Genomic DNA, 24743 nt, shown 5'->3' with positions numbered 1-24743 from the left:
TCACAGAAAAACACAGTGAAAAGTTTGTTTGGAGGTGTTATCACAAACAACGTTGTTTCTTTGGTAAGTGTTTCTTTCTAGCCTGATCTCTTAAAGATAATTTTTTTTTCCCAGCTTCTCAAAATAAATTATTTCATTGCTTTTCTCTTGCATTTGTTTTAGGACTGTGAGCATGTGAGTCAGACAGCTGAGGAGTTCTACACAGTGAGGTGCCAGGTAGCAGATATGAAGAACATTTATGTAAGTTAATGCCAGGCTGGGATGTGTCTCATAGATCTCCATTACAAAGGGCATAAAACACTGCCACACAATTTAAGGTGTTGATGCTTTTTATCTGTACTCTAGTTTTGGGGTGTTTTTACGTTGATATTATGAGGTAATACAGTTTCAGTGCTGTGTGCCACCAGCTGGAGCCAACAGTAGTCATTGACTATTGTTTTACAGTCAGTAATCACTGTTTACTTCTTTTAAACGTGCTGTGGTCATTTTATATGAGAACTGTAAATGTCAAAAGTACTACTGCTTAAGAAGTTAATTTTAAGCTTACACCAGTGTAATTCTATGTTTTCAAGCTTTTTAAACAACCATTAATCCCCACACTTGAAATTTGAATTTAAAGGATTTGAATTATTTGAGACAGCTTGGAATATTGACTGCCATTTTTGTGAGTTAGTTCCTTAATTCTGTGTATGGGTTAGGAACTGGTTTTCCTGTCAAACTCTTCTCTTAGTTCAGGTGTGTTCTCTTCTGTGAAAATTTTTGGGACTTTATTTTCATAACTTATGGGAATGTTAATTAAACTCAAAGTAAGATTGGAAGGGAGGGATTTGGAAAGCAGACCATGTAAGCACAAGATATAAATATCCAAGATAAATGTAAACTCCTTTTTTGTTTGTTCCATGTAGGAATCTCTTGATGAAGTAACTATTAAAGATACTTTGGAAGGTGACAACATGTACACGTGTTCTCACTGTGGGAAGAAAGTGCGGGCTGAGAAAAGGTGTGGCTAAGAAGAAATAAATATTCCTAATGTTTTGTTTTAGTAAATCACTGAAATTCCATTTGGGTTAACAGTGATCCTTTAGATGGAACAGGGCTGCTCTTTCATTCAGTTTATACCATGTAGGTCTGTAAGGATGTGATGATCCCTGTGCAAATCAGAAATTAGGAGGAAATAAAAAAAAAGAATCTCAAGTATCTTAGCAAAAAAACACAGGAAAATGTTCATGACCTTTTTTAAATAAAAAACCCAGAAATTAGTACCTTTTGAAATATTAGTCCTGGATTTAAAATACTACATGCTGTCAAAGGTTGGTTGGTTGCTCGTTATGCAGGGTAATTGCTTGGGTTTCATGTCATCCTGAATTTCTTAATTAAAATCTGTAGCTTTAAAAATGTTTCCATGTTTTCCAAAGTCTACTTATAAAGAGAAAGTAAATTAAAATTTTATGTTTCCTTGGTATTGCAGCTAAGAAGTTTCTTTGTTAGAGTTGAAAAACCTTGTTATGTTAAATGACATGGGTGAGAGAGTAACTTACTTGAAAATCATTATTGCAAATTTTTTGAGATTTTAATGCAGGAGATGTTCTGCTTTGAAATTTGTTTTTTGGAACATGGTAACTCCCTGCAGTGAGGGGATTTGTGTTGTTGAATTTATTCATGGCTTATTTTATGATACTATTTTAGAAAACTGGTTTTTGCCATATGAGTAGATTTGCTGTTTCTTCCAAGGCACAATGGCAGCCTAAATAGAATTGTTTTATGGGCTAAATTTGACCTTCTGCTGCCAGTCAGTCTGCTCTGGGGCACTAATAAGAGCTGAATTTTATATTTATGTCTTAGCAACTGATCTCCAGTGTTACACTTGAAATAAATGCTTAAAATCTCTGTGAAAATACAATTCACCCTACTAAGCTTTTGTAAATCATGTTTGTTTGTGATCCTTCAGGGCATGTTTTAAGAAACTACCTCGTATCTTGAGCTTCAACACCATGAGATATACATTTAATATGGTGACCATGATGAAGGAGAAAGTCAATACTCATTTTTCATTCCCTTTACGTTTGGATATGACACCCTACACTGAAGATTTTCTCATGGGAAAAAACGACAGGAAAGAAGGTTTGCTCATAGAATGGATTCAGCAAGCTTTGGCACTCTGTCTGTGTATACACTGTGTATTTATCTGTATATTCACTTCCTGTATACAGAACAGAGGCAAATAATACCAAATATAGCTTTAATCAACCTAAATTCCCAAAGTCACACACTATATTTCGCATGAGAAAAATTAGCAGTTTTTGGTTTCAAATACTGTTTAATTTGAATTAATCTTACATTTGTTTGTAAAGTATGAGAGGTATTGCAAGTAGTTATATACCGTTTGTTGCTAATGTTGAAGTTTGGGTGTTTAGTAAATAACTGATTAAATAGAGTATTGAATTCTTTCAGGTTTTAAGGAAGATGGTGGATATCTGAAGGAAACTGAGAGTTATGAGTATGACCTGATTGGTGTGACAGTTCACACAGGAACAGCAGATGGGGGCCATTACTACAGTTTTATCAGGGACATTGTCAATCCTCATGCTTACAAAAACAACAAGTGGTGAGCTATGCAGTTTATATTTCTGTATTTTTAATAACTAAAGCTTTTTGGCTTTGTCAGATGCAGTTATATAGGGGATACATCCTGTAGGTTCCTCTGGAAAGCACAGGATGTTGGAATTTGATAGTTGTAAGGATATGAATTTACTGGCCTAGGGATCAGGAGCCAGGAGAGTTGTGTGGTCCCTCGGACACAGGGGTGGCAGGGGATGCTGTGCTGGCCTCACCACAGCCAAGGATTGCTTCCTGATGGGACTAGGTTTGAGTTATTTCAGTACAAAAGATTTCCTAGATTGACCTTCCTGAAATCTGCTTTTGGTACCTTGGATGAGGATCCAGCTACATTTCTGGATGTAAAATTTGGGAAAGGGAAGGGACATGGGCATGGAAAGGAGGAGGGTCCTACTAGGAGACAGAAGAAAGCAGGGAACACTCTGCCTGCTATTTTTGGATGTGGTATCTCCATTTCTCACTGGAGCCCTGGAATAGGAGACAAGGTTTCCTCTATTCCCTTCTTCTCTAGAGTAGCCAGAGCATTTCTGAAACAGGACCAGCTCATGACCTAATCCCTGCTCCAGTGAGGATCCACACCAGTGCCTCCTTGTTTGATGTTATTAGAAGGAAGTCACTTTGGGATTTGCATTTGATGGGATCTAAACAAGACATTGGAAATTAATAATAGGAATATTTCCATCTGAAGAATCACTGGGAAGTGCTCATTAGGCTTTATTTGGCCCTAGAGAGGAGCAGCAGTTGTTTCAAAGCTCCTTTCTGCCTTGCAGGTACCTTTTCAATGATGCTGAAGTTAAACCCTTCGATTCTGCCCAGCTCGCTTCCGAATGTTTTGGTGGAGAAATGACTGTAAGTTGGGGCCTGAATTTCTGTCCTGTTTAAACTCTTGCAGTATCTGTTACAACCTGTTACAACCCAGGTCTTTGGATGAGGTTTTAAAAGGAAGCTGTCAGAAGTATAGTACAGGTATTACTAGTGAAGCAAAGTTAATTAGTGAAGTGTCTCTCCAGACAAGAGGTATTTGTTTACTAGATCTGGGTTTATCATACCATTTATTCAGGTGCAAAAAAGCGAGTCTGAAGCTAATTTAGGAATCCTTGCTTGGGGTGGCTGCTTAGCTCAGACCATTAATGAAGGAATAATTACTTCAAGCGTAGATGTATTCTGGAAAAAAGGACATTTTGATCTTTGTCTGTGCCTCGTGTTGCTGCCTTTGACATTAGTTGGAATATTTTTACACATTATTACTACAAACAATACTCAAATGTTCTCAGGTCGTGCCTGAATTAATCATTCTTTATAGCTGTGTACATGATAAAAAGCACATTCTAGATAACACAGCATCTTACTAAAGCAGTCCTGTGCATAAGACAACTTCTCTTGTCTGGGAAAGACAATGTGCTGAAATAAAACCAAAAAATTCCTTTGTTTGGCACATAGATAAAATACCTTTAGGTGCCTCTAAAGAAGAGGTTTCAGTGAGATGGATGAGCCAGGAAATTGCTTGACATGGAGGTAGAGTATTGCATAGTAGCTTTGAAAATTCAGAAGAGGCCATTGTACAAGAAAAAAAAGAAACATGACTGCTTTGAGCAAGAACTAAATTGTCATAAATTTCATTAAATAAATGTGCAAGTGAATTATCACAAACTGTTAGAAACTAAAGCATTGAAAAGCATGTAATTAATGGTTTTGCTTTCTTCCTGACAGACAAAAACTTATGATTCTGTTACTGATAAGTTTATGGACTTCTCCTTTGAAAAGGTATTTCTCTTCCAAACCCTTGTTCTGTGTTTGTGTTTCTGATTTCATGATTTCTCTCTCAAAGCAAAAATTATACAGATGTTTTTTTTCTCCAAGACACACAGTGCTTACATGCTGTTTTATAAACGGATGGAGCCAGAGGAGGAAAATGGCAAAGACTACAAATTTGATGTTTCATCAGAATTGCTGGAGGTACAAGTTGATTTGTTTTAACACCAATTTTAAAACACTCCAGGAGGCCCTAAACACATCAGAAATCTGAATAAACATAGGAAAGCAAAAATAATTTAAATCACTGGGGTGACAGTCCTTTCATTTCACTGTCTTCCTTAGGAGATTGTCATGGGATAGGAAGGGAATTAGGATTTATATTTTACGTGAATTTTTGATGTTTTCTTATTCTGCCCTGTATATAGGATAAATCCCTTTTTACCACTTGAAAAATCTAATGTCCCTGCTCCCTCTGGCCAGAGGTATTGCTTCAGCATCTGCCACATTTTAGTGTCTTAATTTAAAATGTCTCTTCATTCCTAGCCAGCAAATCAGATCATGATTTTATTCTTCTTGGTCTTAAAAATATTAATGGATTTTATCAGTTTAAATTATATTGCTGTGAAAATCACTATGAATTGATGTGATCAAAAACATCACTTTAGAGAGTGGAACAGGGGACATGGCATGAAATCCTATTCTGATTTAATGATGGAGATTCAAATCTTACTCTTTGGGAATTTATCTGAAGTCCTCAGAGCTCCTCAAGCTTTGGCTTAGACTTCAGCTGTGATTCTTTTTAAACTTGTTGTTCTCAAAATTTTAGTCTAAAACTCTGAGTAATTAAATTGTAAAAAAGGGGCCACAGAAAGAGGAGAAGTTTTGAGGCTCTGTTCTGCAGTCCCATGGCAGGCAAAACCAATATCGGCTACAATATGAGTAAAACAGCTGTGAGCCAATTCTTTAAACTAAAGAAAGTGCTTTCAGAAATAATTTTTCATACAGAAAAATTTTGCGGATTTTTAGCCTTGGAATCATTTAAATATTTTTAAAATCATGGTTAAGTAGTGAAATAAACTGCTTTCTTGTATCTGATGGTAGCTTTTTTTCTTCAGTGGATATGGCATGATAACATGCAGTTCCTTCAAGACAAGAACATTTTTGAACATACATATTTTGGGTAAGTTTTTCTTTAAAAATGTAATATTAATGCTTCTTTTCTTCTTGCAGATTATCATTATTTATTTTAATTAACAAATAAAATTACTGACTCTAGGTTTATGTGGCAGTTGTGTAGTAGCATCCCAAGTACACTACCAGATCCAAAAGCGGTTTCTCTGATGACAGCAAAGGTAAGGATTTCCAAAGAATCTTATCCTCTGTTAACTATTTCCTTGCTGACATTTTAATTCATGCATTCTAAATTAATGGTTCAATTTTTTTTTCCAGTTAAGCACTTCCTTTGTACTAGAGACATTTATTCATTCAAAGGAAAAGGTATTCGATTTACTTGTAAATTCTCATTAAGTAGCTGCATGAACCTAGTGACAGGCAGATCTGTATTTTCCATTTTAAAAGTGGGATTTTGAGCTATAAAATTGACATATATGATGCAAAGTTAATGTTTAGAGTGTCATTTACTACATTTATAGTGAGCACTGCATAATGGAATATAATGTCTATGTAAAAATGTGTGGACTGGTATTTATCTGTAGGTGCAACATATTATTAATTCATAAAATGTTTACTGTTTGTAATTATATTCTTAAGATTTGGTGCTTTACTGAACCATTTAGAAATGTTTAAAGATTATACTGGAATTCATTATTTGAAGTTACAGTTTTTTTCTGTATTTCTTTTCACAGCCTACAATGCTTCAGTGGATTGAACTGTTAACAAAACAGTTTAATAACAGTCAGGCAGCTTGTGAAGTAAGTGACTTAGGAACTCAGCAAAGTACAAACCAACTTTCTATATATTGTTTAACTTTCCTGGAGGTTCGTATCCCTGGAATATTTTGGACTATGAACTACTGTTTGGTATATTTGTGCTCAATGAGATGAAATTCATCCTTTTTGATTGCTGCAGATCACAGAGAATGACTTTTTTATTTGCAGAACCCTATGTTGAGACCACAGGCCAAAATTGTTTTGTCACTGGAATAAGAGAGAGCCAGTGTTACAATCTCTTGATTTGATCAATTATTATGTAGTAATTTGTGTAATGAAGATGTGCTTAAATTAACTCACACAAGAGACATGGAAAGACAGAGAATTGGGTGTGGTCTCGTTGAAAGCCATTTTGAGATACTGAAGAAAAGTGTGAGAGTGTTTTTGTGGTGATTTAAATGTAGAAGGACCCTAGTACAGACTGTGTCCTGAAAGGAATTAAATCCATTATTCTTTTATAAATTAAAATAGGTTTTATAAATTAAAATAAAATTTATAAATTAAAAATAGGTTGATAAATTATGTGACATTCAGTGTTTGGGTGGTGCAGTTGTCTCAGTGAGGTAGAGTCCTAAGATGTTTGAGTAAAGACATTTAATATAGTAAGAATACTCAGGTACAATTAAAATAAAAGTAAGAACATTGATTCTTTATTTTAAACTGTCTTTCCTTGTGACTCAAACAAAATTCTGGGAATCAGAAGACAGAGATGCGTTATTTGCTGAGTCTGACTCGGAATGAGTCATCTTCTGTTAGTTTTAAATTTTTGGGTCTCTGGTGGCTGTGAGGCTTTTCCAAATGTGTTAAAATGCAAAAAGGGTCTAACTTGGGAATTTCTGTTTAATCCTGTCACTCTGTTACAAAATTCTTCAGGTTATGCTTTATTGTAAGCATAGTTTTTATGCTGTTGACATCACTTTGCAGGATAAGTGTGTTCTTCCAGATAATTTTCTAATGGCATGCAGAGCACAGGGATAAGAAGATACCAGATATAAATTTATATTACTGTTTATTGCTATTGATCTTTTATTTCTTTATTCCTTCATGCACAGAAGACTTTTAGATTTCCCTTGGATTAAAACTTGCCTATTCCTTAATAATAGTAACATCGATTTCTCTTCAGACTTTATTATCATGCAAAAAAGAAGATTGGACTAGAGCAAGTGTGGAACAAAACTAACACAGTATGTATCTTCTGCAGTGGTTTTTGGATCGTATGGCTGATGATGATTGGTGGCCAATGCAGATTCTAATAAAGTGTCCCAATCAGATTGTGAGGCAGGTAAGAAAAAAAGTTCCTTTCCAAGCCAGGTGACTGCTTGACCTGTGAGCAGACAATTATGATGGCTGTGATTCTGGCAGTTCTAATGAATACCTGTAATTGTCTGATCCTTCTCCATTCTTGCAAATGATTTAGGGAAGATATTGGGCCATGGGAGTGTAACTGTTTGAAACAACCCCCAGCTTAGCCGTACAGTCAAGATCACTAAATCACAATAGATGTAAATTAAGGTTTCTAGAACTCCTTCATGATCTCTACAAATCTGAACACTTTGTATAAAAAAATTGTGATTTTTCTGAATTAATTCAACGATAATTCATCAAGCTCCATCTTCAGAAAACAAACAAACAAACAAAAATCCTCAAACTGTTTACATTCAGTACTCCTCAAAGCTCCAGTTTGAAACTTCTGTAGTAAATTTTTGTGTGGGTAGAGGTAATTTTACAGTATTATGCCACAAAGCTTTGTTAATACCCTTTTTGGGAAATAATTTTTAAAAAGCACTCTATGTTAATAGCATTTGGACATTCACAAATCAAATTATTAATAGTGTCACTTACAAGTGTTCTTTCTTTGCAAGTTGTTAAGATATAAACTTTAACAATTATTTTATCTCACCTGAATTCTTCAGTTGTATTTCTGGTTATTAAAGTGATTTTTCCATATAGACCTATACATAGTTTTTGTATGCAATGCATCAGTAAAAGAATATATTTCATGGGAAAACTCTATGCAAGGTCTTAGGCAAGGTCTTCTCCTTGTGAATGCTTTAAGTTTTCACATGAATTCCTATGAGCCAGCAGCAAAATTAAAAAACATCTTGCCAAAAATACCAAAATGTTTCAGAAAACATTCCATAGAGATAGAAGAAAAAAAATGGAGTCATGTTTCAGTGCACACCGATATTAAAAGCTGGGTTTTGGGTTCCTCTGTGAGATCTGTTGATAAAAACCAGGTTTGACCCTGCTGTTAAAATACGGTCTCAGCTTTGTCTTTCAAACTTTGAAGACCTGGCAGTGGGACTTGGAGACAGAATATTCTTTGCTCAGGAATGACATATTGACCTTTTTGTAGAGGACTGAAGATGTGGAGTTCATTCTCTTCTCCCTTTGCAGATGTTCCAGCGCTTGTGTATCCATGTGATCCAGAGACTGAGGCCAGTACATGCACACCTTTATCTGCAGCCAGGAATGGAAGACTGGTAAAATAAACCCCCTGCAAACTTCCTGTTCGTTCCATGCATTGCTGCAGCTTTTATTAATGAGTCACTCAAAACAGTCACATAAAGCTGAAATAGTGCTAATTGTTCTTTGTTATTCTGCCCAAACTGCTCTGATTTATTTAAGAATACTGGTAGCTTTGCAAAGGGCAGTGTCAGATTGTTTGAAACATTTGCTCCCTTAGGGCAGGTTTTCAGCATGGTCTTTATTTTCCCTGTCACTTGGACACTGAATGTAAACCTCACTCCTTAGACTTAAGAATCCTACCATGAACCGGATCTGGAGGCACAAAAGTGGAAGTTTTTATTTGTACATCCAACAAAAGAGTTTGGAGATCAGCGGTTAGTCCTGTAACTAAATCACAGGTTTTATCAAAAACGAGGAAGAACCCTCTTGGATTCTCCTTTGCTCTGCTTATTATTAAGAAAACTGTCAGTTCATCTCCAGTTATGAAATACTTAAACTCTTTGTTCCATGATGAGAAGAAAAAAAGTGGTTTTTCTTTCACCTCTTGTGTTAAACTTGTGATTGTGATAATAGATTTTCCCCAGAGTGAAAGTGGCAGAGTTAGTAATAATAACTATGCTGCCACATCAAAATTCAGAACATATGAAGATACAATATGAACATATTCAGAATAAATGAAGGTACAATTTTCATGGCAAAAAGTAGAGTTCAATTTGCTTTGGAAGCCTTACTTGAGTCTGTGGCTTGGTTTTGTTCAGTGACAAGATGCAGCCTTGAGTGGATGTCTGAGGCTGAAGGTGGATGTTCACTGCTTTGGAAGGGTGTGTTCAGGAGGGTGCCTTGCCTTGGTTCCATAGCTATAATTGCATTCTCATTAAATTTGACAAGCAAATCAAGAGGATGATTTTAAGTAGGAGATCCCCAATACTGTTGTTCTAAGAGTTCTTTTCCTGAGCAGCGTCTTGACTCAGAACACTTAATTTGATGAACCTTTCAGCATTTCAAGTGTCTGGTGCTCCCTTAGCTTGGGCTGTGTTGTTATGCAGGCTGTGGATAGGGATGAGAGCTCTGAGAGCAGGACAGAGCAGGAATTTTGGTGAATCCCTTTGTGTGGACTGTCTGAGGATGACTCTGTGTGTGGAATACCCATGCTGGCTGTTGTTGTTTGCTGCCAGCTCGGATGACATGGATGGGCCAGTGGAGGACATCGGGAGCCGCTCGTGCGTCACGCGCTTCGTGAAGACCCTGCTGTCCATCATGGAGCACGGCGTGAAACCCCACAGCAAACACCTCACCGAGTACTTTGCCTTTCTGTATGAATTTGCCAAAATGGGAGAGGAGGAAGTGAGTATAGCCTTGGATCTGGGGAGTTGGTGGTATCTGTGCATTTTGTGTATTTTGAGGTAATTCTATCCCTGCGTTTTTCAGAGCCAGTTCTTGCTCTCTCTGCAAGCCATATCCACCATGGTCCATTTCTACATGGGAACCAAAGGGCCTGAGAATGTAAGTTGGAGTATTTTATGTAACAAGGACTTAATCTTTCCTGTTTGGTATCTGTGATCATTACTGCTGTGTGCCTTGAATCATCTTTCAGCTGTTTAATTAAAATTGCTTCACTTCCACAATTTTTTTCAATGTTTAAATGAATATAATAATAAAAAAATACGTTGAACTGACTATTATTGTTCATTATAGAAAAAGGTACTGAGTAAAAGCAATTAAAGTTGCCCTTAACTTGATACTAATGGTAATGCTATTAACAACAGTTGATTACATACTCCTGTTGTACAACTTAGGTTCTTAAATTTACTTGCTTTTTTGTTAAATAGACTATATCTTCAGCCAGCCTACCTCTTGCATTTGTAAATACAATTTAGCTTATGCAAACTGAATGTTCCAATGTGAAAATCAGTGGATTAGATGCTTACCTGGTTTGATTCATACAAGTTGATGAAGTTGTTTGGAAAAAAGGACAGGATATGATCTTTAAAATGAAGGCTCAGAATGTCCACACTGAAGTTCTCTGTTTTTTCCTTAGCCTCAGGTCGAAGTGCTTTCTGAGGAAGAAGGGGAGGAAGAGGAGGAAGAGGAAGATATTCTTTCTTTAGCAGAAGAGAAATACAGGCCTGCTGCACTTGAAAAGATGATTGCCCTGATTGCTCTTCTGGTGGAGCAGTCTCGCTCAGAAAGGCAAGAGCTTCTGATAAAACAAAATCAATTTAGAATTTAAAGTTCTGAAAGGAATCAGAGATTTTATGCGTTTGTCTGAGGGTTTTGTTGTGGGCTTCTTTAACAGCATAAATAAGCTTGTATATGAATCCATTATATTTGTAATAACTTAAAAGGCATTGTCATTGTTGACCAAATGAAACACTTGGGTTTAATACTTGAACACATTCAGTTGCCTACATTTGGTTTTCTTTTTTTATCTCATTCAAATGCAACTTTTTTTTGTTGTTGCTCAGTTTTACATCAACACCTTTATTGTCTCTTGTATACTGTGATACTGAAGAATGTGAAGTAACACTCAATCCTGAGTGTGTCCCTAACCATACTCATGGCTGAAGTAAAATGATCATTTTCTTTTGTATTTTAGGCATTTGACCTTGTCACAAAACGACATGGCAGCACTGACAGGAGGAAAGGTAATCAAGTTAAAAACGACTGCTTTAGCCTCCCAAACCCTCTGTGGTGTGTAGCTGTTGGCAGTGTACTTTATCTGCTTTATTTGTTGCAGGGCTTCCCTTTTTTATTTCAACATATCCGTGATGGGATCAATATCAGGCAAACGTGCAACCTCATTTTCAGTTTGTGCCGCTACAACAATCGCCTTGCAGAGCACGTGAGTACAGAGCCTGCAGCTGCTGAAATCTCCTCTTAGAAGTGTCATGGGGTAATTGTGATTATTTTAACTGAAGAAACACAAGTCTTAAGTGAGTTTTTTGTGTTTTCTTTTCAAGATTGTGTCCATGCTGTTCACATCTATAGCAAAGCTGACTCCTGAGGTATGTAAACACACCACCTGTCTAGTAAATAATCTGTAGTCATACTTCCATGGTTTAAATCACAGAAGTAATCTTTTGCTCACCAAAACTCTTGCATGGAAGGTGGTCCATGGAAGTTTTTGTATACTATTAAACGAAGTCTTAACTGCACAGCTTGTGAAGTTCTATAAAACAGAAATTTGCTGTGCCACTTAGGATGAAAGTTTTATTCAAATCAAGTAACATTTCTAGATTCTCCACCAGTATGAGTTTCTTTTAAAAAGTTGGTAACTTTAAAATACTGTGTGCAAGAATAAGTGGAGATAATTATTTATCATCTGGCTGTTCAAGATTTGTGGCACTGTGCAGTTCTGTGCTGGCAAACACATTTCTCATTCAGAGTAAATTTCTGCCCTGTTAATAACAGAAATACTGAGAGTTCCAAATAGATTCCAGATGCAAAATATGTAATTATAGTTGTAATCACTTTGTCGAAATGTTGTTAAAAGCTGGGTGAGTCTTGGCAGTGTAAAACCTCAAAATGGGAGGCTTTTGGATAAACTTCCCAGGATCCATATTCTATGTTATGTAAATACTTAAAATAATAACTTATCTGAGCCAATGAAGTCTGCCGTAAATATAAACCAGGATAAATTGGTGAATTCTTCAACAATGGACAGCTTGATTCTGTCCTTTTTCCAGAATAATGTCTATATTTCCTGTAATACCTACATACATACATATATATATATAAAAAAAATAGTTATTTCCTATAACTTCTCCTAGACTGATCCTGCCTCATATGATCCTGTTGCTTTGCACTGACTAACCAGTGGCGTAATTTAGAGATATATATATGGATTATGTGCAGATTGAATAGTAAGGAATTAAAGCATTATAAATGTTCATGTCTGAAGTTCATAGAAATCTTACAGACATTGGGGTTTTTAAAAAAATACTCTTAAAAATGTGGATGAAATGAAATAGATGAAATTGGCTACTTTTCCCTTTTCTGCATTACAGGCAGCCAATCCTTTTTTCAAATTGCTCACCATGCTCATGGAGTTTGCTGGTGGACCTCCAGGAATGCCACCCTTCGCTTCTTACATTCTGCAGAGGATATGGGAGGTACAAAATGTAAAATAAAACAGAAGATAAATTGTCTTTCTCTTGTTGGTCCTTTTATGTCTCTTTTGCATTTTGTTGTCATCCTTCCTGCATCAGTCCGTGATTTTTTTTTTACCATTCCTCTTCTGAATAAGCAGAAACAGCCATAGACATTAAAAAGTTCTATTGTAACTTAATGTAGGGTTAGTGGCTCTTCCAGTTTAACTTCAAATTTTAGTTTAATAAGAAATTAATTTATAAAAACGGTCTAGAATGCTTTTTCTAGACAAATTCCACATTGTTTTCTAAGCTATCTTTTTGCAAGGCCTGTAAAATGTTTCAACACCCATCATTTGGTTGTGGGTTTTTTTGGCCTTTATGTACAGATTCCTTGACTATTCATTTGACATTTTGGTTCTCTGTAAAATGTCCATTACCACTTTTAACACATAAAATAGTGCTAAACTGAATCTGCTGGATAATTGCTGTGTGCAGGACCAACCTTGGTTGTTTCTAAAATGAGAGAGAGACTTTTTACCAGGTTGGCACCAGGATGAGTTCCTTGATCTGAGCCATAGATGAGGAGTTAAAGCTTTCTCTTTACCTACCTGCTCTGAGTTCCCAGTACAATTTACTGTCTTCATTCCTGGCTGAGAGCATGGCCACTCTGGAGTCTGCTGAGATCCAGCTCATTCCCTTTAATTCCCTTTAAAAAATGGGGCTGCAGCACTGTGGGCTAGGACATGGATTGCTGTTCCCAGAGGGTTTCCTCCTGGTCAGGAGCAGCTGTAGGATCACAAGCATGGCCAGTGATGTGATGGATGAGCTGTAACTGCTGCATCTCAGGTAAAGGGAGTTCAAACAGCACATCTCAAGGGGCACAGTGACACCCAGCTGGTGACACAGGTCCAGCCATATAAATTGTGCAGGCAGGGCTTTGAGACCCAGCAGTGGATGCATGGACTTGGGGTGTAGAATCTACTTTTAAAGCCTCTGCAGCTTCTAGAAGTCATTAAAAACTGATTGAGCTCTGCAGACACTGAGAAATTATTGTCTCTTTCTTAGACATTCCCTCCAGCCATTCCCCAGGAAACCTGACAGAGCAATTTGTCATTTCTAAATAAAGGGAAGAGATTGTTCCTAAGATGTTTATTTTTAAAATGAGATTAAAATTTTATAAGCAGAGTTATGGTCGTGTCAGCTGCTCATATTCTTCAGGTGGAGTAGAGGAACTGAGAACAGCTTCAGCAACCCAGTTACTACTCTGATTCCTTGGGGTAAAACTTTTTTTTGTCTGGGCACCTGGGCCTTGAGGTAAAAAAGGAAGTAGTTTTTAAAAATTAAAAAAAGAACAACCTGCATTTATTGACCTCATGTCAACAGATTTCCAGCTACACAGAGCCAGAAAAGCACAGGAAGCCTTGTTTTCTCCTTATTCTCTGAAGGTTTGCTGACTGCACAACAGCACTCATTGCCTTTGGAAAGTGCTGGATAAATTTATTCCTTGAAATTGTATATTCAGTAAAAAATGTAATAGTTACCCTCAGCATGAATCTATATGAACGTCTTTGCATACTATTTATGGTTTTTTGATGTAACTTACAAAAATGCGGATTCAGTGTTAAGGTTTTGTGTTAGATATTTTTTAAAAGTACTTCTTCATAAAGACAAGGTTGTTCCATCTTAGTATTAGCTTAATATTTCAACTCCTAAATATCTCGTAATATGCAGAAAGAATAGGCAGAGTAATTTCCTGAAAATTACTTAGACTTAGACTGAACTTCAGAACTGTGAACGAGGTTCAGAAGCACAAACCAGTGAAATTTAATAAGCTTTTCTTTATGTGCAGAGCAACTCAGTCTTGCAGGTGCTTTGATAGCCCTAAATGATTTTAGAAAGAAATGTTGAAAGTGATTTTAGGGGTTTTTAATTCAATCAGTGCATAGCAGGAAGATTAATGTATTCCTTTTGATTTTTTTCCCCCTCTCCTTTAGGTCATCGAGTACAACCCCTCGCAGTGCCTGGATTGGCTGGCTGTGCAAACACCCAGGAACAAACTTGCTCACAGCTGGGTCCTGCAGAACATGGAGAACTGGGTTGAGCGTTTCCTCCTGGCACACAACTACCCTCGAGTGAGAACTTGTAAGTGAATTTTAATTGGAGGAAATTTGTCACCTGTTGCAGTGAGTTGCATGCTCCTGTGTTTGTCTTTTCTTCCTTTTCCAGTTGGTTTAGAGTTGCTGGGTTTTCAAGTCTTGGGATAACTGTGGTGCCTTATCCAGAGGTGTTACCAGTTTTGATGAAAACTATGTTTAAAATTTGGTAACTTGAATGATACATTGGTAGGTTCTTTATTTTAAGTGGTCAATCTGCAAGGTCCAGGAAAACCTAAAGAAGAAGAGGTAATTCCAGAGGTTTTCCATTGTGTCCATCACATGGCTGTACAATAGGTGGGAGTAGTACATGTTGTTCTTCCACAGTAATCTTCAGCTGAGTCCTTTGAACTTGTGGATCAAGGAGAAGCCACCTGTGCTTTGTCCCAGATTCCAGGGTGTCCTGGCTCTCTGGTTTGTTCTGCCAGGAATCACACTGTCACATTGCCAGAGAACATTTTCAGCCTTCCCTATGTCAATGTTTTTTTACAAAGGAGACTCCACAGTACAGGTCACAGACCTTTAACACATTTCTGTGGCTAAGGAGGTGTGAAAACTGGAGGTACAGCTTTGTAACAGGCTCCAGTTGTAAACATCTGTGAGGAGGCAATGACCTCTCAATTGAGCAATGGACAGCCTCAGTCATGGAACACCTCTGGTATGCATTGTGTGATGGGATCTGGGATCATATTCTGTGGTGGGATGCATTGTGTTAGCACAGGGAGAAGCAGGCAGCAGACAGGGATGTAGGTAGCACATCCCAGCACCACTTCTAATGTGCTTTGTACTACTCTCATTCACTTGGATTTTTTTTCTAGTGTGAATATAGTAATACCAGATTCTGTAAAATGCTTTGAAATCTGTAAATGAAACATGCAGTGCAGTTTAATTGCTGTTTACATGGCTGTTAAGCAGGTATGTCACTGTCAAAGGTGTAACAACTCTGTTTTTATTTGAAGCCGCAGCCTATCTCTTGGTGTCGCTTATTCCAAGCAATTCCTTCCGTCAGATGTTCCGATCGACCCGCTCTCTGCACATCCCCACACGGGACCTGCCCCTCAGCCCCGACACCACAGTAGTCCTTCACCAGGTCTACAACGTGCTCCTTGGCCTGCTCTCACGAGCCAAGCTCTACGTTGACGCTGCCGTTCACGGCACCACCAAACTGGTGCCCTACTTCAGTTTCATGACGTACTGTTTGATCTCCAAAACCGAGAAGCTCATGTTCTCCACTTACTTCATGGACTTGTGGAACCTCTTCCAGCCGAAGCTCTCGGAGCCAGCCATTGCCACCAACCACAACAAGCAGGCCCTACTGTCCTTCTGGTACAACGTGTGTGTGGACTGTCCCGAGAACGTGCGCCTTATCGTGCAGAACCCCATGGTGACCAAGAACATTGCCTTCAATTACATCCTCGCAGACCACGATGACCAGGATGTGGTGCTCTTCAACCGCGGGATGCTGCCCGCCTACTACGGCATCCTGCGCCTGTGCTGCGAGCAGTCCCCTGCCTTCACCAGGCAGCTGGCTTCTCACCAGAACATCCAGTGGGCCTTCAAGAACCTCACCCCTCACGCCAGTCAGTACCCTGGGGTAAGTGACCGGCACCACGGTGCTCCAGTCTGGTGTTCTTGTGTCCTCTCTCATCCAGGGTCTCTTGTAACTTAACAAACCCATGGCGAGAGTGTTATGTGGGGTTTGCTGCTGGAAGTAATTTGTGTCTTTAGATCCATTTGCTAGACCTTAGGGAGGATTGGGTTGGGTTTTCCTTGCTGTGTGACAGCTGGAGAGCTGTTGTTGTTTTCTGGGAGCAGGCACAGTGGTGTTTCCACTGTTTAGTATTCCAGCATAGCAAGGATTAAACTTTGATGGTGGTCTCCAGAAAGGAGGTTGCATTATAACAAAGGTGGAGGAATTCCCATTTTCTTCTTTGTTTTCATTTTCTGGAATAGGGCCAAGATTTAGCTTGTTGGATTCCAGGGGAGGACAGCCTGGTGTTCTCCCTGGGAAGGAACACCCACATACCTTTGGCAGGCCTGGAAGTTGTGTGTCAGTACAACACAGTGACACCTGCAGCAGAGAGCAGGTGCTGGTTAAAGTGGGCTCTGTGTGATGCTCAAACAACAGGCTTACAGAGGCTGGAAGAGACCATGGGTTTGAATGATTACACAGTGACTGTTGCTTTGGGATCCTTTGGGGTGTGCAGGGGCACAAAGAATACAAAGCTTCCCATCACTATGGAGAGGAGGGAGGAGGATGCAGGGTATCTTCCACGCTGGAACTTCTGCCTAGATCAGCTCTTGGAGAAATTTTACACTTTGACAGTCCTGTTGCTCTCCTCATTGGCATCTCTGCTCAAAAGTCTCAGACTTGTAAGGGACCTGAGTTACTCCACTGTGTTTGGTGTTTGCCAGGCAGATGGGACTGCAGCAGGTTTTGGCAGAAGCAGCTTTCCGAATGTTTGCTCCCAGGGATGGGGATTTCAGATTGCTTTGTACATATATAGATGTACACATAAATGTGACAGTGAGCTGTGTTCTTAGGAAGCATCAAAGCATCTCATTTTATAACTTTGAAAGTAAGTCTGAACCATACCATAGTGAGAGAGCTGACTCTAACCAAGTATTTCTGTGTGTTTTAGGCAGTAGAAGAGCTGTTTAACCTCATGCAGCTGTTTGTAGCTCAGAGGCCAGACATGAGAGAGGAAGAGGTAGAGGACATAAAGCAATTTAAGAAAACCACCATAAGCTGTTACCTGCGCTGCTTGGATGGACGCTCTTGTTGGACAACTCTCATAAGGTACAGCCCTGTGCTCATCCAGCAGCTCAGCTGGAATTCTATCCTCAGCCTCCTCCCCATGAGCAGAGCTGTAGTTCCAGCTGCTCTTGTTGGCAGTTGTTACTCTGGAGCAGAAATATGATGTAGAAATTGTGCCTGTGGGACAATTTTATTGTATTGTGTCTTCAAAGAGTGTTTCATTTCTGGTCTTAAGAAGTACAGCTGAAACTGCTGTTTGGGCATTCTCAGCAGAGCTATAAATTGCCTGTGCATGTAGGTCAGGGCTGGGGTTTTAAATGGAACTGTTGGTGCCCTGAAACCCTTGTGGAAAGGACAGGTTACCAGGAGGGGCTACATGCACTCACTGGCACTTACCTGTCACAGAGCACAGCTATGTTGTCCCAAATAATCTTCATGTCCAAAGAAGCCATTCATTAGCATAATCCATTCCTTTCTCCTCTGCTGTAAGCATAAAATATTCTGATAAAAAATGTTTTCAGACATTTAAAAGGCCAAACATATGCCTGACTGAATCTATTTAAATGTATCATTTAAGAAGCATAAACTCCTGTCTTTCAAGGTACATAATTTTCCAAGTTTCTGAGGGGTTGTATGGGAAATATTTCTGTTAAGGTTATTTATAAATTATTCTCCATAACATAAAGGAGGTTGATGGCAGAGGCATTTTTGAATTAAAACGGGAGGGTAATAATGAGAAGAATTATGTTCTTCTGGAGTTTCTTTGTTCTTTTGTGATTATTTTCCAAAATAACATCATAACAATTTTAAGCTTGGGATGCAATTTTCAGTGTTCTCGATGTTTGGATTTTTTTCCTAGTGCCTTCAGAATATTATTAGAATCTGATGAAGACAGACTTCTCGTTGTATTCAACAGAGGATTGATTCTGATGACTGAGGTAATTACTTTGTTATTTAATTAGAGCAAGCATCTCACCCTACTTCCCCTGTCAGCTTTAATAAGATTTCTTTTTAGTACTAAAAATATCAGGAAATTGTTTGTCTGCTTCTCAGGACAGAGGGAAAACCACCATCAGTTTATGCAGAGAGGAATAAATTTATGCTTTTTTGTTGTCATTGCTTTTATTACAGGTAATAGGGAATGAATAGCTGAGTGCAGTTAAAAAGTGTTAAGGCAACAGGTTAAAATCCAGAAATAACTGAAAGGGTACTCAGCTGCAGTTGTGGTTAATGTTTCTGATCCTCCTGAGGCAGTTCTCCTTTTCTTTCCTACCTATTGTGCCTTTGTTTGCAAGGAGTGGTCTGAAACACAAACTCAACTTCTTTCTGATGGAACTAGACCTAAAATGCATTTCTAGAGCACCTCTAGTTGTAAAAGGGGATTTGGTCCATGAGACCAGACCAGAATTAGTTCAAAATTGAATGGAAGAAAATTAAATAATGCACCTCTGAAATATGGATACAGTTGGAATGTCAAGCCCCTGCTCCCAGCAGTTTCACTCTTCAGATCCACATGTCCTGATGAGTGGAATATCCTGGATTCCGTTCAGCACTTCCATTTACTGAGGTGATGGATGAGAATCTGTGTTTCTTAAAAGCACTGGCAGTGCTTCATGGGGCAGGATCCCTTTGAGAACAAGAATAAAAATCTGGATGTATTGGAGAAAGCATAAAACCAAGATTCAGTTTATTCTTGGCACCTGTGGAGCAGTACATCCATGAGACATATTAAACTGGGAAAATCCATGGGCCAAGACAAGTGGCTCAGAGGTAATTGTGGCTGTGCAGAAAATGGCATTTTGGAATAGACTGCTGCAGGAAGGGGCAGCCAGCACAACTGGAAGTCATCATGACTTGGAGCAAACATCTGTCAAGGATATTTAGTCTGCCTTTAGGCACGTGGCTGGCCTGGATGATGCTTTCAGGTTGATTCCAGTCCCAGTTTTATATGGTTTGTATAAAAAGTTCTCTTAACTCGTTTTACGTCACTGGTTTGCATTTTCTGGGAAAAAAGTGTGGTAGAAAGAGCTGGAATTATAGAAACAGTGCAGTGCTATTTGAAAATTGGGTTTTCAGGAGCTTGTTATAAATATAAACATAAATATATAATATAAATATATATATAAATATATATAAACATAAATATATATTTATATAAATATAAATATATAAAATAATATATAAATTAATTAATTGTAATTAATTACTCCAGAAAATACTCCATCCAGTAAACTTCTTGTAAAAAGTCAAGAACTGGGCTATAAAGTTATCCATATGTGAAATGTAAGTAGATTAAGGTACATACGTAGAGATGTATAAAAAGAATTTGGTTTAGCTTAGTTAGCCCTCATCCATACTAACAGTGGATAATAAAGTTTATGGAAAGTGTGTAAGAGAAAACTAATTTATCCTGTGTAAAACATTGCTGGGAATTAGATTAAATTGATGCTACTTTACAGCTTGAGGTTAGCTGGCCCTATATTGTCACTTGGTGGCTGGATTTTGCCTGGTGACAAAAAACTGCATTAAGGAGTTGTCACATCCAGGAAAGTTTTCCACTTAGGGGTGTCTTTTGTCTTCACTGTAATATAAAAAGGGCCTGGCAAGGGTTTGCATTCTAGGGACTGAGGCTACTGTTTCTATATCTTTCTAATACCCCAGCAGATTAAATATCTTCTCTTATATCCTGTGCTAGAATTTTTGCAGTTCAGAAATGAGTTGCTTTCCCTTCCCAATATTTATAGAAATCACAGATGCCCACAAGGCATAAAAGGAGAAGTAATTCATCTGATGTACAACCATATATCCTTCAGCAGCATTTCAAAAAATGACTGGCATCCATCTTAATCCTACCTTTCTTTCCCCAAATTCATATATCTGTCTGTCTTTGCCCAGTTCTTGTATCACTTTGTCTGCTGGCAAAGAAAGTTTGGGATTACAGGGATATAGAAGTATTGTGTCTCAAAGGACACTTTGTTCATTGGGTTGTAGATAAAGGTGTGAAAACTTGGTAATTATTTCAAGCTGGTAACACAAATGTTTTACCTTGAAAACAAATTACGAACTTTGTGATTATATCCAACACCTCATATTTTTTGGGTATAAAATACCTTGTTTAAGCATAAAATAAAAATAAATGTATCTGCAGGATAAAAAGAGGAATACTAACCAAGTACCTTAGTTTGGCAACATAATGTTTTGGCATTTTTTCCTCTTTCTTCCAGTCCTTTAATACATTGCACATGATGTACCACGAGGCCACAGCTTGCCACGTGACTGGAGATCTAGTAGAGCTTCTGTCCATTTTCCTTTCTGTGCTCAAATCCACACGTCCCTATCTGCAAAGAAAAGGTATGATTGGAACTCTAGAAAGGATTATGCCTCTTGTCTCTAAATTAATTTTCCTCATCAAAACCCTAGTGTTTTTTCTTGCTTGTTTTTAAAAAACTTGCTGTATAGTAGAATATGTGGCTGTTAATGGATATTAAATTGTTACTTATTAAATTACTTATTGACTTAATACAAAACTGGATTTCATAAATTTAATAGCAGTAGAGCAGTGAGATTTAACAGATTCCTTAGATGGATTAAGACCATGGTAGAGGAAAAAGAGATTCCTCAGCAGTAAAATTTTGTGCTTTATTTAACAAGCTTTTGAGCCCTGAGCTAAGCAGCCTCCTGGGATATTTGCATTTGCAGATGTGAAGCAAGCTCTCATTCAATGGCAGGAGCGGATTGAATTTGCCCATAAGCTCTTAACTCTGCTCAATTCCTACAGTCCTCCCGAGCTTAGAAACGCCTGCATTGGTAAGTCCTGGCCATGCAGGACCTGTCCTGCACAGGCACCTGCTGTCAGATGGAAATGCCAGAGCAAGTGCACATGCTCTGCTGGAAACTCTGGAGGTTGGGACTGTTGGTGTGATACTGTCAGGGCGTCAGTACTGCTCTTCTTACTCCAGAGAGTTCTGGGTTTGTCAGGCTGCACTGAATATTCCTGCGTTGAATTAAGGCACTCAGGCTGGGGGCACAGAAGGGCACAGGTCACTTGGTGACACAGATTTGCCACCTGATAAGGGGCATGACTGAGGAGTAACTCCTCACTTCAGGTGTCACTGAGTTCAGAGTCAAACCCCAAATCTGACATTAAAATTCAAACTCCCTCAGAAGGGAGTGTGGAGACCAGGTTACTCTGAGAAACAGCTTTTCCTGTTCATTTTTATGATTCAGTACTGTGAAGTGTCATAGTTGAACTCTAAAGCTTAAAGAGCTGGTAGAAAGGCATAGATTTGCTTTTTAAAGTGTAGACACAGGTATTATATACAAATGCCTCTCTCACATTAGGGGAGCTGTTTCAGAAAGAGACAGTTTTTTTCTAGTTTAGTTTAAATTTAGTTCTAATTTAATTTAAATTTTTAATATTATTTAATGGATTGTTGATAAAGGCCTAACGCTGTGTCCAAAATACCTTTTTTTGGTGTGATTTGTATGCATTTCCCCCTACTTGGAGTTTTTCTCGTTGTCCTCCTGACTGCTGCTGGTTGCCATTTTCCAGGTGTCAAACCTGCTCTGTAAAGAAGAAGCAGAGAGGGTAATTTCACTGAGGTTCTCATTCTCCAAGCTGGCCCCTCCCTGGTGGTTGCTGCACCACTGAGCAGGGTCTCTCCCAGGGGCAGAGGTGAAGGGAATCGGGATGGAGTCAGGCGTGTCACTCAGATGTTGCTCACGGTGGAGCTGTGGCAAAAGGGATATGAGAGAGAGTTTGCAAATGCATGAACCTTAAATTGAACTGTTTGCTGTTAAGAAATAACAATTTGTAATAGCAAAAACAACTTTTTGTTTGTAGATGTCCTCAAGGAGCTTGTACTTTTAAGTCCTCATGATTTCCTACATACTCTGGTTCCATTTCTACAGCACAATCATTGTACATACCACCACAGTAATATCCCAAGTAGGTATTTCAGTGATTGTATTTTGAAGTTCTCTTACACTGTTATTACTCTATCATGTTCCTTGCTGATGTCAAATATTGACCTTTTTAATATATCCCTATTTTATCCGAACTTACACTACAGTGTCTCTTGGACCTTATTTTCCATGTCGTGAAAATTTGAAATTAATAGGGGGGAAAAGCAATATTCGTCCTCCGCGTCCCGAACTCAACATGTGCCTCTTGCCCACCATGGTGGAAGCCAGCAAGGTATGTAAACAAGTGCTCCTATAAAGAATTATTTCTCTGTTGTTTTCCCATTTTTATAAAAGCATTGGAAGAATCTGGTAGTTCAATGCATTTACCTTTTCTTTGTAAACAAAGCATAATTCTTCTTCAAGATGTGTTGTCCTCATATACTCCATTCTGGATGTGCACTTCAGAAGCACCATTTCCCTGCCCTTGGGGATACACAGCTTCATATTGCAGACACCATAAGGGTCTGGGCCTTGTGGTAGGAAAAAAACCCATAGTACACATTTTGGTAATTTCCCAGTCTGTCTGTGGCATTTATAAAGGAAATTGAGGCACCACCCATGGATTGTCCAGATGGATTTCACACTATTTTAAGATTTATTGCCAGACAGCCAAGGAGACCCTGCAGGTTCCATTAGAGTCCATTCAGCTGGGACTGAGGCGTAATCTCCTACTTGTTTGGGTGAAAATCCAGTGCCTGAAATGTCATAAAGGGCTTTAAGTCTTTTCACTTTCCATTTTCCCTTCTGTGGGCTTCCTGATGGGATGCCAGCTTTGGTGGGGCTACTCCGTAGTGACTTGCCACATCCCGTTGTTACAGCTGCAGCAACGGTGGGATTCAGCTCACGTCACTTTGCCTATCTAAAAGGTCAGCATCCGGCTCTTCCTGGGGCTCCTGGCCATAAATAGTTACCCTGGGAAAGAGAGAAAGAGCTGCCCTCCTTCCTGTCCCAGGCACCTGAGTGTGGATGAGGCATGACTCCCTCTCCACGGAGTGCAGGGAACACCAGTGACTAGATTTTAGATAGCTAAAGTCAGGTCAGGTGAATCCCACCCGGAAAGGAATATGTATGGACAATCATTTGAAGCAGGAGAACTGGTTACTTGCTGTCCAGTAACTGTGGTTCTTCAAGATGCTTTGTCCACACAGATTCTGTGCTCCTCCTGCTGTGCTAATTCTGAGTCCTGTCCTAGGGGATTCTTATGGGTGAAGGAATTGAGTGGTGGTTGAAGCCGCCATACCCCTTGTGCCCTCAGGTACAGTGGTCGCAAGGACACACTGGGTGCAGGCACAGCCCCAGTGGACACAGCTATTCAGAAAGAATCCAATCTCCTGCACATGGGGCCTATGTGCACGTAGATGGGAATCTGTGTGGGCAACACATTTCGAAGAAGCACGGTTACTGTAGGGTAAGTAACCCTTCTTTTTTAAAGCTTTCAGAATGATGCTGTGTCTATTTGTGCACCGTCAAATTGACTGTGTAAGCCAAGTGTTTAAAAAGATGTTAGAGAGCCAGAAAATGTCTCTGGTGGGTTTCCCCATTGTGCTTCCAGAAGTGATACTACATAATGTAAATAGCTGGAGTTAAAAAGTTGTCATATTACATGACACAGTATTTCACCCTTTATGTCGAATTCCTAATACATTAGTAAATAGAATATTCTTAAACCTCTAGAACCACATCCACAGTCACATTGCCGTATGGTTTTGCATGCTTGTTTTTCGTTCAGTTACTTTGTATAAGGTTGCATTTTTTTGCTTGAGTTTTAGAGGTTTTCTCTTTGGCTCTCTGATGCCATTTGAATCTTATATGCATCCAAAATATTAAAATATCAACATACATGTATTACTGGGTTTGAGACATTCCTGAAAATTCTGCTCTGAAGCTCATTCTTGAGAAAATTCTGACTTCTACACATCACAACTGACAAGTTATGAATTAAAAAGCAGTAGTGTGTATGTATTTAGGTGTCTGTATGTGATACAAA

General features: G+C 38.7%; 1 protein-coding gene across 8 annotated transcripts in view; it reads left to right on the top strand.

The window, feature by feature from the left end:
• Window positions 1-24743, top strand: part of USP34 (ubiquitin specific peptidase 34) — a 110190-nt gene that overhangs the window by 81248 nt on the left and 4199 nt on the right. For 4 of the 8 annotated variants that reach the window (XM_083856329.1, XM_083856330.1, XM_083856328.1 and 1 more), the window contains 30 exons: window positions 7-63; window positions 163-240; window positions 906-1000; window positions 1949-2121; window positions 2452-2605; window positions 3387-3465; window positions 4327-4380; window positions 4477-4572; window positions 5487-5551; window positions 5648-5723; window positions 5821-5868; window positions 6237-6302; window positions 7522-7602; window positions 8718-8803; window positions 9965-10133; window positions 10218-10292; window positions 10828-10979; window positions 11386-11434; window positions 11527-11631; window positions 11750-11794; window positions 12797-12901; window positions 14875-15022; window positions 15993-16627; window positions 17676-17833; window positions 18651-18729; window positions 21016-21142; window positions 21491-21598; window positions 22635-22739; window positions 22864-22988; window positions 24012-24164. In XM_083856329.1, coding sequence (XP_083712455.1) covers window positions 7-63; window positions 163-240; window positions 906-1000; window positions 1949-2121; window positions 2452-2605; window positions 3387-3465; window positions 4327-4380; window positions 4477-4572; window positions 5487-5551; window positions 5648-5723; window positions 5821-5868; window positions 6237-6302; window positions 7522-7602; window positions 8718-8803; window positions 9965-10133; window positions 10218-10292; window positions 10828-10979; window positions 11386-11434; window positions 11527-11631; window positions 11750-11794; window positions 12797-12901; window positions 14875-15022; window positions 15993-16627; window positions 17676-17833; window positions 18651-18729; window positions 21016-21142; window positions 21491-21598; window positions 22635-22739; window positions 22864-22988; window positions 24012-24164 — 3546 coding nt within the window. The remainder of the gene's footprint in view (window positions 1-6; window positions 64-162; window positions 241-905; window positions 1001-1948; window positions 2122-2451; window positions 2606-3386; window positions 3466-4326; window positions 4381-4476; window positions 4573-5486; window positions 5552-5647; window positions 5724-5820; window positions 5869-6236; window positions 6303-7521; window positions 7603-8717; window positions 8804-9964; window positions 10134-10217; window positions 10293-10827; window positions 10980-11385; window positions 11435-11526; window positions 11632-11749; window positions 11795-12796; window positions 12902-14874; window positions 15023-15992; window positions 16628-17675; window positions 17834-18650; window positions 18730-21015; window positions 21143-21490; window positions 21599-22634; window positions 22740-22863; window positions 22989-24011; window positions 24165-24743) is intronic. The other 4 variants (XM_083856333.1, XM_083856332.1, XM_083856331.1 and 1 more) reach the window with 3 other exon arrangements.

This window comes from Zosterops lateralis (genome assembly GCF_965231275.1).
Source record: "Zosterops lateralis genome assembly, chromosome: 3".
In the NCBI taxonomy this organism is placed as follows: Eukaryota; Metazoa; Chordata; class Aves; order Passeriformes; family Zosteropidae; genus Zosterops; species Zosterops lateralis.
The sequence above is the reverse complement of the archived record's forward strand: the minus strand, read 5'-3'. Positions and strand labels throughout refer to the sequence as shown.